Source organism: Ammodytes marinus (genome assembly GCF_949987685.1).
Source record: "Ammodytes marinus genome assembly, chromosome: 5".
Lineage (NCBI taxonomy): Eukaryota > Metazoa > Chordata > Actinopteri > Uranoscopiformes > Ammodytidae > Ammodytes > Ammodytes marinus.
Window position 1 is genome coordinate 17319083 of NC_137234.1, and position 16698 is coordinate 17335780.

General features: G+C 42.9%; 1 protein-coding gene across 1 annotated transcript in view; it reads left to right on the top strand.

The window, feature by feature from the left end:
• Positions 1 to 1006: 1006 nt before the first annotated feature.
• Positions 1007 to 16698, top strand: part of otogl (otogelin-like) — a gene marked incomplete at both ends in the record, with an annotated part of 29437 nt that continues 13745 nt past the window's right edge. The window contains 29 exons of the mRNA XM_080027659.1: positions 1007 to 1079; positions 1453 to 1495; positions 1816 to 1861; positions 2120 to 2198; positions 2318 to 2410; positions 3589 to 3743; positions 6585 to 6706; positions 6914 to 7119; positions 7670 to 7794; positions 8051 to 8157; positions 8277 to 8383; positions 8560 to 8685; positions 8770 to 8878; positions 8962 to 9008; positions 9094 to 9239; positions 9354 to 9480; positions 9649 to 9826; positions 9905 to 10029; positions 10595 to 10804; positions 11046 to 11214; positions 11407 to 11481; positions 11724 to 11767; positions 12033 to 12198; positions 12661 to 12768; positions 13040 to 13178; positions 14000 to 14134; positions 14271 to 14417; positions 14544 to 14663; positions 14887 to 15003. Of these exons, the coding sequence (XP_079883785.1) occupies positions 1007 to 1079; positions 1453 to 1495; positions 1816 to 1861; positions 2120 to 2198; positions 2318 to 2410; positions 3589 to 3743; positions 6585 to 6706; positions 6914 to 7119; positions 7670 to 7794; positions 8051 to 8157; positions 8277 to 8383; positions 8560 to 8685; positions 8770 to 8878; positions 8962 to 9008; positions 9094 to 9239; positions 9354 to 9480; positions 9649 to 9826; positions 9905 to 10029; positions 10595 to 10804; positions 11046 to 11214; positions 11407 to 11481; positions 11724 to 11767; positions 12033 to 12198; positions 12661 to 12768; positions 13040 to 13178; positions 14000 to 14134; positions 14271 to 14417; positions 14544 to 14663; positions 14887 to 15003 (3444 nt within the window). The remainder of the gene's footprint in view (positions 1080 to 1452; positions 1496 to 1815; positions 1862 to 2119; positions 2199 to 2317; positions 2411 to 3588; positions 3744 to 6584; positions 6707 to 6913; positions 7120 to 7669; positions 7795 to 8050; positions 8158 to 8276; positions 8384 to 8559; positions 8686 to 8769; positions 8879 to 8961; positions 9009 to 9093; positions 9240 to 9353; positions 9481 to 9648; positions 9827 to 9904; positions 10030 to 10594; positions 10805 to 11045; positions 11215 to 11406; positions 11482 to 11723; positions 11768 to 12032; positions 12199 to 12660; positions 12769 to 13039; positions 13179 to 13999; positions 14135 to 14270; positions 14418 to 14543; positions 14664 to 14886; positions 15004 to 16698) is intronic.

Genomic DNA, 16698 nt, shown 5'->3' on the forward strand with positions numbered 1-16698 from the left:
CCCCCTCTCACCTACAACATTAACCGCATAGCCTACTTTTCCTGACAGGCAGGCTAAATGTCTCAGGAGCAACATGAAAAGTTAGGGGCATGCGTAGCAAGACCTAGCTAATATTTAAAAAAGCAATACTATATCAAGCCAGTTGTCGGTAATAAGTTTCAAATTATATATATTAACATGTCTAAACTGTTATGAAAGTTAATAACCGAAAGTTAGCTAGCTACAGTTTTAAAGCTAACTTGAACGTGCAGAAGGGTGAACATTTAAGCTAAAGAAGTTACGCTAACGCTAGATTATGCTAGGCTAGCTGCTAACTATTGATAGGCTGTCACTGGAAAATCAAAAGCAACCGCTTAACAACTTAACTTTAGCTAACTGAGTAGACAAACACAAACTAAACTATGTTGCAGCATTTCCCGATAAAGCTGAACCTATTGTATGTTTGTTTTTAATTACAGTACGTTATTTAAGTGTTTACTTACTTGCTGTCTGGTGGCTCATAATTCATATTTTTAGTAGGGGAAGCTTTTGTCTGACTTATCAAAAGTGCAATTTGCGACCTGGAGTTAAATTCCCTGCCCTCTCTCTGTGACTCATGGCAGTGTCGTTTCGTCACGTTGTGTCTAGGCCTAGGCCTACATCGAAAGCGTACCACCCAGGTTGTTTGTCACCTATAAATGTAAAGGTAACTTTAGAGGCATAAACCTTCGTGATGGCGCGGCTGACCCGCGGGCTCTCACACTGGCTAGAGCTAAGCCTGTCTGCTGGCTGAAGATGCTGGAGTGAGTGAGAGAGCCGTGTGTACTGTAGGCTCACCTGTACCTGCCCACTCACAGGTGTTGGCCACTCGTCATCTGCTCAGAGGGGGGCTGTCGCCACCAGGTAAGTTTCACAAGCACAACCTGAGCATCGTCCAGCGGTGCATCTAAACATCTTAAATCCTTTCCACCGGGACCACTGAGATGCACCGTTAACATTGCGGCGGGACTTTCTTTCGGACTCTGAGATGAACTTAAAGTGGACAGTGAAACGATTTCTTCTCATCTCGTTTTCAATTTCCAACTTGCTGTTACTTGAGGGTGAGTAGCCTATGGAACTTTAACTTCCTTAAATAACATGTGAATTTAACAACATATATTTTAAGAGGCAATACTTGCCATAGCAAATCATGATTATGTAGCCTATGTAATTAAGGTAGCTATCGTTAATAGCCTAACTATGTTTTATTGTTTACAATTGCTGTCCCCTTACACATATGGTGTCCTATACTGTCCTTACATTGCATCTACTGCAAAACCATCCTGCATATGACACAGATGTGCATTAGCTAACTAAAAGTAATAAGCTGCTTAAAAATCGCTTATTGTTCATGTGTAAATATGTGTTTTATGAATAGATTGATAGCTTACCTATTCTGAAAATGTAATGTTAATAGTATTCATTTCTTTTTAGGAGCTCATAGCCGACTTTCATCGGCAGAAGGAAGACTACAGAGGTAATTCAAGGAAGAAATTGAAGAAATATTCTCTGTCATTAATTGTGTGTGGCCAAATATAAAAAACAGTTCTCTCCATAATTTTAGAGGCTGGCATTGTTGTTTGCATTTGCACTTTCTGTCTCTAGTTTGTGACAGAGGCTGTGTGTGTGTGTGTGTGTGTGTGTGTGTGTGTGTGTGTGTGTGTGTGCGTGCGTGTGTGCGCATGGTAAGGTTCTGTAAAGAGTAGTTTGTAGACTGGATTCAATTGGTGTAAAGTGCACTTAAGTCTCCCCTCTGACTGTTTCTTCCCACTAATGTGCATGTTTGTGTGTGTGCAGAAGGGCTAATGCACTTCGGAGGAAACGGGATCTCCTCGGGGAGGAGGTTGGTACACTACACCTAAGAGAAGCAGTGGAGGTCAGGGCACCCACATGCGCACAACATCCAAATGGGCACAAAGCTGTCTTTGTAAACTATGAGACACACTCACTAACACAAAAACTTTCTCCCACTCAACCTGACACAACTTTTTGCTTATAGCAGCACAATAACGGCACAGCACTATGTCACTGATTCTGCTAAAGCTTGAGAATTGCTAAAGGAACTACCCTAAGTGTCTACTGTTAATTTTTCCCCCCCAAGACATACAGGCCATTGCTGTCGGAGGGTACTCTGTCCCGCAGCATTTTACACAACTACACAGCCAGAGATTCCTCTTCAGGTAAATACGCTGCTTATGCAATGACCCTTAATTTTTTCCCCTGAAACTTGAATCTAAAAATGTCCCAAGGTAGACTGTGGAAAAGAAAGTGAACTTGAGTTTGTCCGTGTCATTCCCAGAATATTGTGGCTGCCTCAATGGTGGCTGGTGTCAGGAGGGCGGTGTGTGTGACTGTTCTCAGTTCCAGGCACTGGGAGACCGCTGCCAGATCAGTGAGTAATTCAAACACACACACACACACACACACACACACACACACACACACACACACACGCACACACACACACACACACACACACACACACACACACACACAGACAGACAGGTTTTTTTATGGCATCAGCTCATATCTGTCAAAAGCTCATCAACATGGAAACCTTATTGACCGACAAGCAACATTCCCGGTATGCAACAAACTAGCTTTTTAATAATAGTATACAGTTACTGTGTGTGTGTGTGTGTGTGTGTGTGTGTGTGTGTACATCATAATCTCCAATCATTCAACAGACGTTAATTACCTGCACACACTCCAGTATTAATTATAAGTTTTCCACATTCTTTCTCTATCTGTCAGAGTCAGATAAAAAATCACTTAGACTAGAGTAATACGGTAAGAGCTGAGTGATTGAGTTTCTGGTTTCTATATTCTGAACAGACTCATACAGTGTATCTAGAGATCTGAGGACACAATTATTGTGAAGACATTTTTAATTTCAGCGAACTAATTTAGTGTTGACACACATGCTGGAAACAATATATTTCCTGAGGGACCTGTAACTGAACTAAGGCTTGAAATGAAATCCTGAAATAGATTATTTACAAGGAGATAAAGAAGAACTTTCTTTTAAATCCATATCAACTGAACAGAGATTCCAGGAAAGTGAACTATACCAAAAAGTTTCAACAAAAAAAAAAGCTTTTTATTAATTATTTGAATTTCAAGGGGGTTCTGCACACCCATGTTGTAAACATATTAAATAAGACTTAATTACAGGATGAGCATCTTGTAATTAATTGATAAAAAAAAATCATGTGCATCTATTTTGGATTTCTATCAGCGTGGAAACTCATTCACGGATAAGATTAGAAGATGTGACTCACTGTCACCATCCCCCGCCCCCTCAGATCTTGTAGAGGCTCTTAGGCAGCATCTTGGCATAGCCAGCCGTAGGGAATTTTTTCCTGCAACAAAGGGCTTTTTAGAAAATCCTGGTATTCATTTCCCACTGATAAGTTCAATGAAATAAAAGATGATGAAAGATATAAAGATGATAAAAGAGATAGGATGTATGGCTTGCCCTCTCGGTTAAGTAAAGGAAATTGATTTGTGTCACCACATGAAACAGATCCACTTCACTATCAAACTAATCATGTGTGATTTTTCTCTCAGTACCTAACCAGGGCCAGGATAGAGACGGCATCTGCAGGTCGTGGGGTCAGCACCACTACGAAACATTTGATGGAATCTACTTCTACTTCCCGGGAACCTGCTCTTACATTCTTGCCCAGGACTGCCACTCAGCTACACCACAGTACACGGTGTGGGTAAGAGCATACAGATTGAATTTACCCACTGAATTATTGAACCAGTATTTAACCTTAAGGCCCTTTCCCACCGCCGCACAGCAACGCCGCCGCCTCCATTCATTTCAATGAGGGAAGGGCGGCTGAGGAGAGGCGGTTACAGCCGCGGCGGTTGGACCAGGAAGCGGTTGCCGCCCTCGTGAACGCGCACAGATTTTGCCCAACCGCTCAGCTTTCCCCGTGTTGAAACTTCCAGCGGCAGCCGCCCAGCGGCAAGATGGTTATACAAGGCATCGTTGCAAACTGAGTATCCAGACCTAAACAACACGGCTCTACCATGTATTAACTCTATGTTAAAGTGTCTGTCATTTTAAAAAGATTGAATATATATTCTACGCTAAACACAAACACGTGGAACCAGCGATTGAAGCCAATTTTCTAGGGGAATTATTTTTTAGACAGAACTGTATTTTTTCGCTGTACTTTTATTCTTCATAAAGGCTCATCTAGAGAGACTATAACATCGTTATACGAGAGAGAAAGAGATAAATAAGTGTGGTTGACTTCTAGTCGGGCTATCCCAACGTTACGATCACCGAAGCATCTCGCTGTCATTGCCGCCGAGGCAGCAGCCGCTTCTAAAAACGCCGGGCTCACCGGTGGAGTCCTCCGGCAAGGAGGCGGTTGAGAGGGCGGTTGCCGCACGGCGGTGGGAAAGGGCCTTTAATGTATGCAGTGTAGTTAGTCTTTTTTACAGTAACACCATCAAACTAAAATAATACAAAGGTCACTTAAAGAAGCTAATGGACAGTTGTTACTAACTACTTAAACCAACCAAAATTCTAAAAAACAGGAGTTAGATAAGGGTTATATTATAATAGGCTGCATGCCTATTAGCAGCTGTCATCAACCCAGTAAAAGCTGTAATTGTCATAAGTCCCTTTGTTAGTTTTAAATCATCTGTGTTTGGCATATGGTATTGTATTATTTTGCAGTTCTCATTGGGAGCAGAAGACGGAAGACCTTGTTGAGTCCTCTCAGGGTGTATTCACACTGGGAAAGTCCGCTAGTGCACTTGCTTTGGTCCAGACCAAATAGAGTTTTGATTTTTTTTGTTTGGTGTGGTCCACTTTCATATTGCCCCTTTTGCAAGTGAACCAGCATTACGAAGCAAAACCACACGTGACCTGAGGTCATTCATTCATTGGACAGACATTCTGGGGTGGAGAGAAACAGGTAGCACGAAGTTTAAACTGCGAAATATATATCATTGATATAATATGGGGCTAAAAATAATAAAAGGGCCTACATCTAACCTATAAATAAAGAGGAAAAACATCAAATTATTGTTGTTTCATATGGTCATAATGTGTAGCCTTATGTCAATGCCACGTTATGTGGCTTGTAGCCTACGATGTGAAACATCATTTTTACTGTATTTTTGGTGCTGGATGCGCGTCACGCGAGAAGAATAGGCTCAAGCTGACACTCAGCTGATTAAGCTGTGTATCAGCTGGGTCGGCGCAGTTCAGCTCCAAACTGACACGGGGATAGTATTGACGGTCCCGTACATGGGAAGCAAAATAAAAACACACACTTCTTGCGCAGCGTTAACCTGTTGGCACTGTGCGAGAGACGCTCCCCTCTCCTTCATCTGATCGCTGAACACATTCAGCATTTATATTGTTGTTGGCTCCCGGTCAAACCACAACTAATCTTCCTAATAATGGTGACAACAACACTTTCCCATAATGTGAAGCTGACGGCTATTTATTAAAAAAGAAAAGAAAGAAAAGGCACAGTGCCTCCTGCATTTGGGTCGGATCGAGTCCGAACAAATTCACACCACAAACGAACTGCAGCAGAGTGCGTTTGGAAACGCATCGAGACTACCTCTTCAGCTGGGTCTCGGAGCGTTTGTTTGGTCCGCACCCGAGTGCGATTGCTGTATTCACACCTGCCTGAAAGATGCGCACCGAAGGCAGAAGTGCATCTGAGTTCGTTTCAACCGAACTAAACACGGCATGTGTGAATACACCCTCAGTTAACCCATGTTGCATCTAAAACTCATAATAAACAGCTGTGAATCCCCGACTTAATTCACTATTCCCTCCCGCTTTAACAGTAGCCCCTTTTACACAGAGATTGTGGCATATTGACGGAACAACATCATTCTAATATGCTGGCTTTGCTTGCTTCTGTGTTATTTACACAGAACCAAGCAACGCCGGCCTGCTGGCGCATCAGTAGCCCCTTTTAGACAGCGTTCCGGGATGAAAGAGGTGCTTGTAAACAGCGTCAGGTGTGACGTACACATTTAGCGCCGCGCCGGTCAGCTGCTTTACAACAACAGTGTCTGTTACAAGTTACAATGCCCAGCTGTTTTACGAAATGATTTAGCCTTTATAAAAATGTAATCATACATGTGTGGCCCATCTTTAAAGATTGACAATGAATAATCCTGGGACTGAGAGTCACTGAGACATTTTAAGAGATAGACTAACACGTGGGTGACGGTCTTTTCATGCCATTTGTTGTCAATAACAATAACATGTAGGATATCACCAGCCTTAATGACAAATGATGCTCATGGCATTAAGCATGGAAACAATGTTTTTAATTGTAACCATCTACAGTAAATTCTGTCTCTGTCAAATCCCTTGCATCTGCTGTCAATTGACAATTAAAGCAAACAGAGTTGCTGCAGCGATTCAGAGGGAATACCACAACAACCACTTGTTTTAGTTTTTTTAGAATTCTCAGGCAGTGGCTAATCTTTGGAATTCATTAATTAATTTCCATGCTTTTCCTCTCTGTCATACTTTCTTTTATTCTCCTTCATCAACCTTCTTCTCGTCTCAGGTCCACAACAGCAGAGTGTGTGACGGAAATGTGTATTCATGCCCAAGAGCTCTCAGTCTGTTCTTCCCAAATGAGGAGGAGATCCACATCTCTGGATATCAGGTCCACAAAGGAGGCCGCAGGTGTGTGGGTTAAACTCACATATCACCATAAAGTCACAATTGAGCATTATTAGCCCTAGTGCAGTGCCACTTTTCCAAACAACTTTATGAATGACAGACAGACATACAGAGATACAAACACTGATGATGATGATGATGATGATGATGATGATGAAAAAAGCACACTTTGTCTGTCACTTTCTTGACTGTCTGTCTCTGAAATGTCAGGTTAAGTCTCCCCCAGACTATAGGTGGTGTGTTTATCGAGCGACTGGCCGATTACCTGTTGGTGAAGAGTGTTTTCGGCTTCTCTTTGGCCTGGGACGGAGGCTCAGGTGTTTACCTGAAGATGAGCGAGGAGCACCAGGGAGCCCCCTGTGGCCTGTGTGGGAACTTCAACCACCTCGCTGGCGATGACCTCACCACTGCCCGTGGTAAGACCGGCCTGACCGGCCCCTCATCCTCTTATTCCTTCTCTCAGCACCCACTCAGCTAAATTATTATTATTATACGCTCAGCACCAATTATAGTAGCGCTGGGACCTGGAAAGACCATAATGGAAGGATAGATAGAGTACTGATAGTTTGGGTTTGAATGGGCTGTTAGAAGCAAGAGTCCTTTCCTCAGGTGACCAGTAATATGAACTGCACTTCCCTAATTGTTTGAGGAGAGAGAGAGCTGTCCAATGGAGAAAGGATGAACTCAGAGAAACAGTAAACTGAAAATCTGCTATGGACACACAGATTTAATCATATATCCTCTTAATACCTGACTTTATTGTAATCAGAGTTCTGTTTCATGTTTAATGTAACTGTGTTTAATGACAATAAAGAAACAGAACTGATGACGATGAAGCATGTGTGGATGATTGAATGGTACTTCAACTGTACAGTATGTTTACACTGTGTATGTGCTTAACTATGCATTTCTTACTTGTGTGCTGGGTGAACATACAAACTGTATTTGTGTTGCTTTTTGTTTAAGGCATTCGGACAGACGAACCCGCAGAGTTTGCTAACAGCTGGGCAGTGGACCTGCCTCATGAGATAGCCTGTCCCTCGGTAGATCTTGACTTCAATGGGCCCTGCCAGTCTGAATCAGACATGGATGTAAGAAACACACAAACATTCTGTATACTCAGTATTATTATCAACACAAACTTTGCCTGCCTTTTTAATCCCTGTTAGAAAATGTAATTAGCTAATTTAGCTTTCTTTCATGAATAAATCTTACAACTGAAAAAGCTTCTATAGCTTCTCGCTTGAGGTTTTAACTATGAATGAAGCATAACTCTTAAGTGCCTGCAGCAGTGTTTGTTTTGCTTTTCCTCTCTGTCATTATGTTATGTATTGTGAATGTGTGCAGGATGCCATGGAGAAATGCAGTGCACTTCTCTTCTTCCCATTTCTGTCCTGTCATGAAAACATTGACCCAAACCCCTTTGTGGCCAGCTGTGTTTCTGACCTCTGTGTGTGAGTCAAAACTGTATATATTGATTATTTATGGTTAACTTTTCTTTCATCCTCTTTTTGTGTGTTGTTTACAAGTGAAAGCCCAGTTACAAAATTAACATGACTATTTTTTTCCCAAGATCTGATGATGAGGAAACCTTTTGTCGAGCCTTAGTAGAGTACACCCGAGCCTGCTCCCATGTTGGATATCCAGTAAGAGAGTGGAGAGACAGCTTCCCTTCTTGTAGTAAGTTACCACAGCGTCTCCACATTCTCAGTAAAACAGATATTTGTCCATTTCACTTGTGATATTTCCCCCTAATTTGTAATTATCTGCCTTTTATATCAGTTCTACATTTATTCCATGCCCATGTTATGTAATCTGCCTTTGTGTGAAGCTCACCTGTTTGTGTTTGTGTGTAGATGATGGCTGCGAGGACACTTTTGTGTATAGGGACTGTATCAGTTGCTGTCCACCCACCTGTACATTTGAGAAAGAATGCCTGGGGACCAATCTGCACTGTCTCGACGGCTGTTACTGTCCTGATGGTATTTAATTATCTTCTTAAGTTCTGTTGAATTATTGTTTATTTGATTGACTTCTCCCAACTTTTTTATCCTCCTTCACCACAGGTCTTATCCTACAAAATGGAACATGTATCGCTGTTTCTCAGTGTCCATGTGTTTACCATAGTACATCGTACATGCAAGGACATGTGCTTCAACAGGGATGTAGTGTCTGGTGAGCCTGGACGTTTAATCAATAGTGAGCATGTAGTGTGGCTTTGCCAATTTGCTTTTAACCTTCTGCATGTTCTTTTATAGTGTTTGCATGGGAGGAGTGTGGAACTGCACTGAGAACAACTGCACAGGTGAGTTGACGCTTTCAGAACAGTTAGTTACCAAAGTGTAAACTGTGAATTCAAATTCATTATTCTCCCTTTTCTCTCTTCTTAGCGGAGTGTTCGTTGGTAGGGGATGCGTTTGTGACGACATTTGACGGTAGGATGTTTCTCCAGCCGGGGGCGTGTCAGTACGTGCTAGCAAAGAGCCGCAGCGGCAGCCGATACACCGTCACCCTGCAGTACACTTCCTGTGCAGAGGTAGCGTGAATGATTATGTGCATAGTGCATACACGCACACACATTACCCAGCCCTGCAGTATTCTTTCTACGTAGATGTGACAGCCCCCATCTGTTTGGTGTGTGTGTCTATAGCAGCAGGTGTGTGTTCAGTCAGTGACAGTGGTGTTGGATGAAGATGTGAGTCGTCAGATCACTTTGACCAGAGAGGGGGAGGTGATAATTGGTGTCAACCCGGTGCCTGTCCTGCCTTATGTTGATGGTAGGAATCACAAAAGCACTTTGATAAACTACAGTTATATTTCCCCATTAAATCACATACGATCACAGTGAAGTCTATTCCTCTTTTTACTGTCATGAAAATTATTTTTACACCTACGTTCATTACATCATTGATTATGAGTTTCCATGTTTCTTTCTGGGTCTATAGATGCAGTGGAGGTTGTGAAGCTGACCTCTGTGTTTACACAGCTAAAGGCAGGGATTGGTCTGAGGCTGCATTATGATGGCCGAGGGGGGCGGGTCTATCTTCAGCTAGACAGCCAGTGGCGCGGACAGACGTTGGGCCTTTGTGGAACCTTCAGTGGAAATCTACGAGATGACTTCCTGTGAGCAATTACTTGCTGCTTGCAGCTCAATGTTGAGAATGTCCCTTTAGCTGAGCATGTTTTGTTGTGTATGTGTAGGTCTCCAGCCGGTATGATTGAAGGGACTCCTCAGCTTCATGCCAATGCGTGGAAGGTGTCATCTGCTTGTGTAGCTCCTGTAAACCTGCCCATAGTAGACACATGTGAGATGAACCAGCACAATGGTAATAATGGCTTCATATTTTAATTATTATTATTTTGGTGTTACTTGGTAGTATTAGGTTTATTATGGAAAGGGTGAAGGGCATCTTGAAATCTACAAGCTACAGAATGCCTCGCATTAAGAAAAAATACCTCCAGGCGTAAATGCCAGCAACTCTGCTCTGTGAACTCTGCCATGTTGCGGTTAATATCCAGTCTGATGTATCTTAAGTCTTTCCCTTACTTTGGTTCCTAAGGTCTTCTGTACAACGGTTAAGGGACACCATAGACCAAGATAAGGAGAAAAGTTGATATTTTAAGGAAATCTTAAGGAGGAAACTTAAGGAGGCTTTATTCAACCTACCTTATTTTTAAGGAGACCTTAAGTCCGATTTTTAAGGAAAATCTCAACTTAAGGAGCTTTGTGCAACAGGCCCCAGCAGCTCTGCTCTGTACATTCTAAATTCGAAATATTATTTATTCCCGGGAAGTATACAGGTTTTAGCAGCAGGGTATCTGAGTTTGTTCTGACCAGAATTTCAAATGTGTTAAACGTTGGTTGTGTGTGTCTGTGTGTGCTTTTTTAAGTATTCTATGCATCCCAGTGTGAGGTGCTTTTGGGGAGTGTCTTTGCTCTCTGTCATGGCTACATCAGTCCAAGTGTCTACCAGCAGCAGTGCCGCTACCAGGCCTGTCGATGCGGTAGCAGCTGTTTGTGCACAGCCCTGGCTCACTACGCTTACCTCTGCTCCAAACATGGCATTGACATTGATTTCAGGTCACAAGTCTCTGAATGTGGTGAGTATTTGGCTTCTGGGCGGCTTTTATACATGCTGTGTTGAAATTAAAGCCGTGTAACAATTTACGTATTCTGTATTTGTGTTTGTTTTTAGAATCGGAAAAAAATGAATTGTCCAATATATGTTGATGGAAATTTGTCTTTGTCGTGGCTCCCACAGTATACACAGCGCAAAATCATAAAGTTGAGAAATAATTTGCCTACAGTTAATAAAATGTGTATTACTATGTGTGTGTCCAGGAGTGGTGTGCCTTGGAGGCATGCTGTACCACTCTTGTGTGTCGTCTTGCAGGAGGTCCTGTCGTGCTCTTTCTAGCACGGAAACGTGCGACCCCGACGACTGTGCCGAAGGGTGTGGCTGTTCAGAAGGAAGTTACCATGACGATGTGCGACAGCGCTGTGTGCAACTGTGAGAACCCACCAACTCATATGCCCTTCTTATGATCATTATCAATTGTTATTTGGCAGACACACACACACACACACACACACACACACACACACACACACACACACACACACACACACACACACACACACACAAAATGGAAAGCATCATCATTAGTTAATCTAGTTAAAATAATGTCAAGTTTTTCCTCAGGTCCCAATGTCACTGTTACTCCATGGGTGGTGTGTCACAGCCAGGGGAGGTGACCTTCAGCGCCTCTGGTCCCTGGTGAGTCACAGCCGGCCTTGACCTGCACTTAAAAGCGAAAAACTCTGTTTGGCTGCTCTCCTAACAGTACACCGTGTAACATCCTAACACACACTGTCTGATACATTTGAGACAGCAATAAAAGCTTGAGTGATTGTCAAATGAGACGTGGAGCCCTTAAACTGACCTTGTGCTTGATAACATTATGCTTGTTCCAAAACACTCAGACTTCTTTTTTTCTCCCTTCCTGTCTCCTCCATCAGCTTGTGCAGAAATGGGAAGATGGAGTGTGTGCCAGAGGAAAAAGGTAACCTCTCTGCACCATGCTCTGCACCCCCTCACAGCCTGCCCCCTTAGTTCCTGCTCTTGTTCATTCCAAAAACAAAGTGCCGTTTCAGGCTGTGTCCCTCTTGCTGAAATCAAGAGCCTTATGTCTGTGGTTGTAGCTTGTTTCCCATGACTGGCTGCTAAGGTTGATTCATTAAGGCGACTTGGGCATTGATTTTCTTGAGTGTGTGTGTGTGTGTGTGTGTGTGTGTGCGTGCACGTGTGTGCATGTGTGCACATTGTAGAGACAGACAGTGTGGAGGTCGGGGAGTGTCCGGAGGGCAAAGTGTACCACAGCTGCAGTGAGCAGAGAGGAGGTGTGGCTTGTGCACCCACCTGCCGTAACCTGATGTTGAACCTCACATGCCCTCCCAGCACACCATGCATCCCTGGCTGTGTCTGTCCTCCCGGGTAAAATAAGCCCATTCACTGTTCTACTGCCTGCCAATATTTCTGCTGATTTGTGTCTTTAAAAGACTATAAAAGTCATTTTTAGAGTCCAAGTCCAAGTTTTTCAGTGATTTGAAATCTTCCAGGAAGTCGTTTCTCTCAAAAGATCTACCTTCTCTGTAAAGAAACATTTCTTCGCCCATAATTCTTGCTTGCAACACCAGGGACGCAAAAATAAATTCTTCAGGTGTATTTAAAGTAGTATTATTGTAAATGGCTATATCAAGGGCACCATGCCAATTTACCGTGGAGATTATCTTAATTACTTTCAATGCCTACTGTATATTTCCCAAGTGAATCGAAAATCTGCACTCCTGGTTTTTACTCACAGCACAGGGAGATTGACTTTCTGCAATGTGGGTTTTATGTCAAGTGTTTGCAGGTTCTGTGCCTCCTGCTTAAATAATGATTTTATCTATTAAGGCTGGTGCTGCATAATGGGGAGTGTTACTATCCAGAGAACTGCCCCTGTGCCTGGCTGGGCCTCGAGTACTTGCCTGGAGAAACTGTGGAAACACCATGCTACAAATGGTATACACATTTTATTTTACTCTGCATTTGACGGAGAAATCCCACAATGAGCAGTTATACAATAAAAATCGTGTTCAAATTCTTGTGTAACTGTATCTATTTATTTGAGGATTTGAACAAATTACTGAAAAACTGTATCAAGCCACGTACATGTATACGTATTATCCATAGTACAGTACAATGTATTTCCATACTTGGCATGAAACAATTTTGTCCCACCTCTGTTCTCTCTTTACTGTTCTCTTGTGCACCCACCTGTCCGTCTCCTCAGTCTGTGTCACCGTGGCTATTTTAACTGCAGCTACTCGCCATGTCCAGCTGTGTGTACTGTCTACAGCGACAGACACTACCACACCTTTGATGGCCTTGAGTATGACTACCACTCTGACTGTCAGGTCTACCTGATTAAAGTGAGTAGATCATGTGTGTGTTTGGGGGGGGGGGATATTTGTGTGCACATTTCAGTGTTACAAGTGAGTGCAAATACCGATGTAAAACAAGGTTATTGACTTAGAAATGTAGGAATTGAGTGTGCGCTTCAAAATGCGCTGTGTCAATGCTTGTTTTAGACTCTGTCAGAAAAGTACGTGAGAGAGACGGATAAGCAAAGGAGTATCATCCTCTACATTTCTTGGCCATGACTGATTTAGATCTGAGAAAGAAGATCCAAGCTTGTTTCTAATCTTGGAAGAGATATGTTTTTTTAATTAGAGCAGATTAGTTGTGTATGTGTTTGTGTGTGTGTGTGTGCTGGTGGGTTTTTGCAACATGGTAATGCAAGCAGAAGCTGTGCAAAGCTGTAGCAACACAAAGACACCAGTGTTCACTTCAAACCCCAGGGCTCCGGCGCTCCCAGGGATATAGAATTAGAATTAGCAGAACAGCCATTCCAATTGAGACAGACTGCCGGCCACTGTGCAGTCCTGGAAAGAATCGGTAGGCAGAGCATAGCTTAGTCTTAACCGCTTCAAGTTGCTTCCTTTTTTTGTCACCTCTCATGTATCCAGTATGACAGTATTTCCCAAACAAGTAGAATCACATTTCCAGTTATAATCTACCATGTGGCAGTTGAGTTATTGCATGTCTGGCTACATGGCTACATGGCTACTGGGAAATTTCATATATTTAATATATATGTGTATACAGTATATTCATAGGGAAAAAAGATGAGAGTAGTTGATGTGATTTCCTTTCCTTGCTACAGTAAAATTGTATCTTCCCCTCTCACCAGAGTGCAGGACAAACGGAGGTGTCCATTGTTGCCCAAAACAAGGACTGCTATGAGAGCGGCATTGTGTGCATGAAAATACTGGTTATTCACGTTGGACTTACCAAGATCTACTTCACCGACAACTCTGGCAACCCTGTACGGACTCAGTCAGGCTCTTTTAGGCAGTCAAACTATGTACCTGTGTCTCTTTTCTCCTTAGAAATATATATATTTTTAAATATATAAACCCATAATACCGTATAACCAATCTACTTTGTGTGTCTGGCCTTAGAGCCCGTCGACTGTTGTAGGTCGAGGGTCAGAGTTTGAGCTTTGGAAGGCAGGCTACTACACTGTGGTCCACTTCTCCAATCAGGACCTGACCATCTTATGGGACCGAAAAACAACTGTACACATCCGAGCTGGACCTCAGTGGAAGGTGTGGACTAGGAGTACATTTTGCCAATGAAACCAGAGTTTTTTATTGTCTGCAGATATATCATATATGTTACGAGAGGAATCCGACAGCATGAATTACAGCGAGTGTCTACTTTTATCCCTCCAGGGCCTTCTCAGTGGGCTATGTGGAAATTTTGACAGTGTGACAGTGAACGATATGACCACCTCCAGCCACATGGAAGTCAATAACGCACAGACCTTTGGAGACAGCTGGGCCCTGGGACAGGTACCGTATGAGTCAGCTCATCTCCTCTCCTCCAATAATTCTCCCTTCGCCCTCTTTCCTCTTTCTGTCTTTGTCCATCTCCCACTCACTCACTCTCTTGCTGCTCTCCAGCCCTCTGTTACTCCAGTAATTTATGTGTGCTTCTCTCCCTCGAGTCGGCTGTGATATTTAAAAGTAATCAGACACTCAATCACCTTCTGTGTGTGTGTGTGTATTTGTGTAGTGTGAAAGTGACTATGTCATTCAGCGACCGTGCGAAGGGGACTTAGGAAGACAGCCGTACGCCAAGAGGGAGTGTGCTCTCCTTTACAGTGATGTCTTTGCACCCTGTCACAATGTGGTGAGTGTCCTTGAACTGCACACACATACACACGTGCGCGCGCACGCATGCACGCACGTGCACACACACAAACATCCGAACAGCGTGAATGCCAATTTAGAAAGGTTATCTTACTTGCAACAGGGGATTAGGGTCAGTGATGGGTTATGGGAAAAACACCTCTGATCCCAGAGAAACCACTGCTCCTCAGAGTTAAATACCAAACCAGGCTACACAGAGGCACAGACACACACACCTTAAAGGGGTAGTTCAGGATTTTAGACATAGGGCCTTATTCCCAAGTTAGCCTTGGTGTTCTTTATCAGTGGAGACAGTTTTCAACACATTTAATTCAGTCCTTCTAGTTGCAGAGTGCGCTCGTGCTAAGCTAGCGCACGGCATCGGGGGGATACCTAGCCTGCTACTAAAACAGTCTTACCCACTCCACAGTACACCCGAGGCCAATCAAGTATAACGCCAGACTATCGATGTAAATGTCTGTGTTGATAGAATAATTTTAGAAATAAAACCAACCTCGCATCGCATGAATTATCGCATTTTGAGGGACTACTTTCTTAGCAGCAGCGGACTTTTACTTTGCTGTGTAACCGAATCACTACAGCAGAAAGTAAACAGAGCAGCGTGGGACAGAAACTGAAACTGCACTGCCACCAGTCTACCGTCATTCTGTCCCGGTTCTCTGCTGCAGCTCCAGCGGGGGCTGTCTCTATAGACGCTCTTTCTCTTTCTGCCCTTTGAGCATCCCTCTCAATTCTTCATCAGTGTATTCCGGCTCGTACAGGTACGGTTCGTTGGATACAACAAATTCCTCATAATCGTCTTCAAAAGCAGACGCATTGCTAAGTCCTCCAAACGTGGCCATATCTTGTTTATTGCATAGGCTAATACAACTCCTTTGTGCACTGTATTCTGCGTCTGTAAGACAGCAGCAGGTAAACAAACTATTATAGAGCCTGTAACCTAGGCATTAGTCCACCGCTGCCGCAGCCTACAAGGAATAAAGTCCCTCAAAATGCAATATGCGAGGTTGGTTTTATTTCTGAAATTATTCTATCAACACAGACATTTACATCGATAGTCTGGCGTTATAATTGATTGGCCTCGGGTGTACTGTGGAGTGGGTAAGACTGTTTTAGTAGCAGGCTAGGTATCCCCCCGATGCCGTGCGCTAGCTTAGCACGAGCGCACTCTGCAACTAGAAGGACTGAATTAAATGTGTTGAAAACTGTCTCCACTGATAAAGAACACCAAGGCTAACTTGGGAATAAGGCCCTATGTCTAAAATCCTGAACTACCCCTTTAATGCAGTGGTTCTCAATTATTTTCTGTCATGCCCCCCCTAGGGGACAGAATTTTTTTCGCGCCCCCCTAAATTGAAATACTATTGAGAACCTGCTAATAGTTATTTATTTATTTATCTCTACAAAATCACTGTATGAGTTTCTGGCACGAGCATTCTGCATACAATCACTTTATTATCAAATTAGATAACAAAAAATAGCTGAGATAACTTTTGCAGCAAAACAATTCAAAGCTCAGTTATTTAGCTCAATTTGTAACATTTAAACAAGACTACTCAGTCTGTGTGAATCTCAGGACAGAGAAACAAGAGCAAATGATTAACTGAGGTTTGCATTTCATTCAAAACATTTTTAAACTGTAAACATAGTTAAGGTGGTGTTTTTTTTATTATTA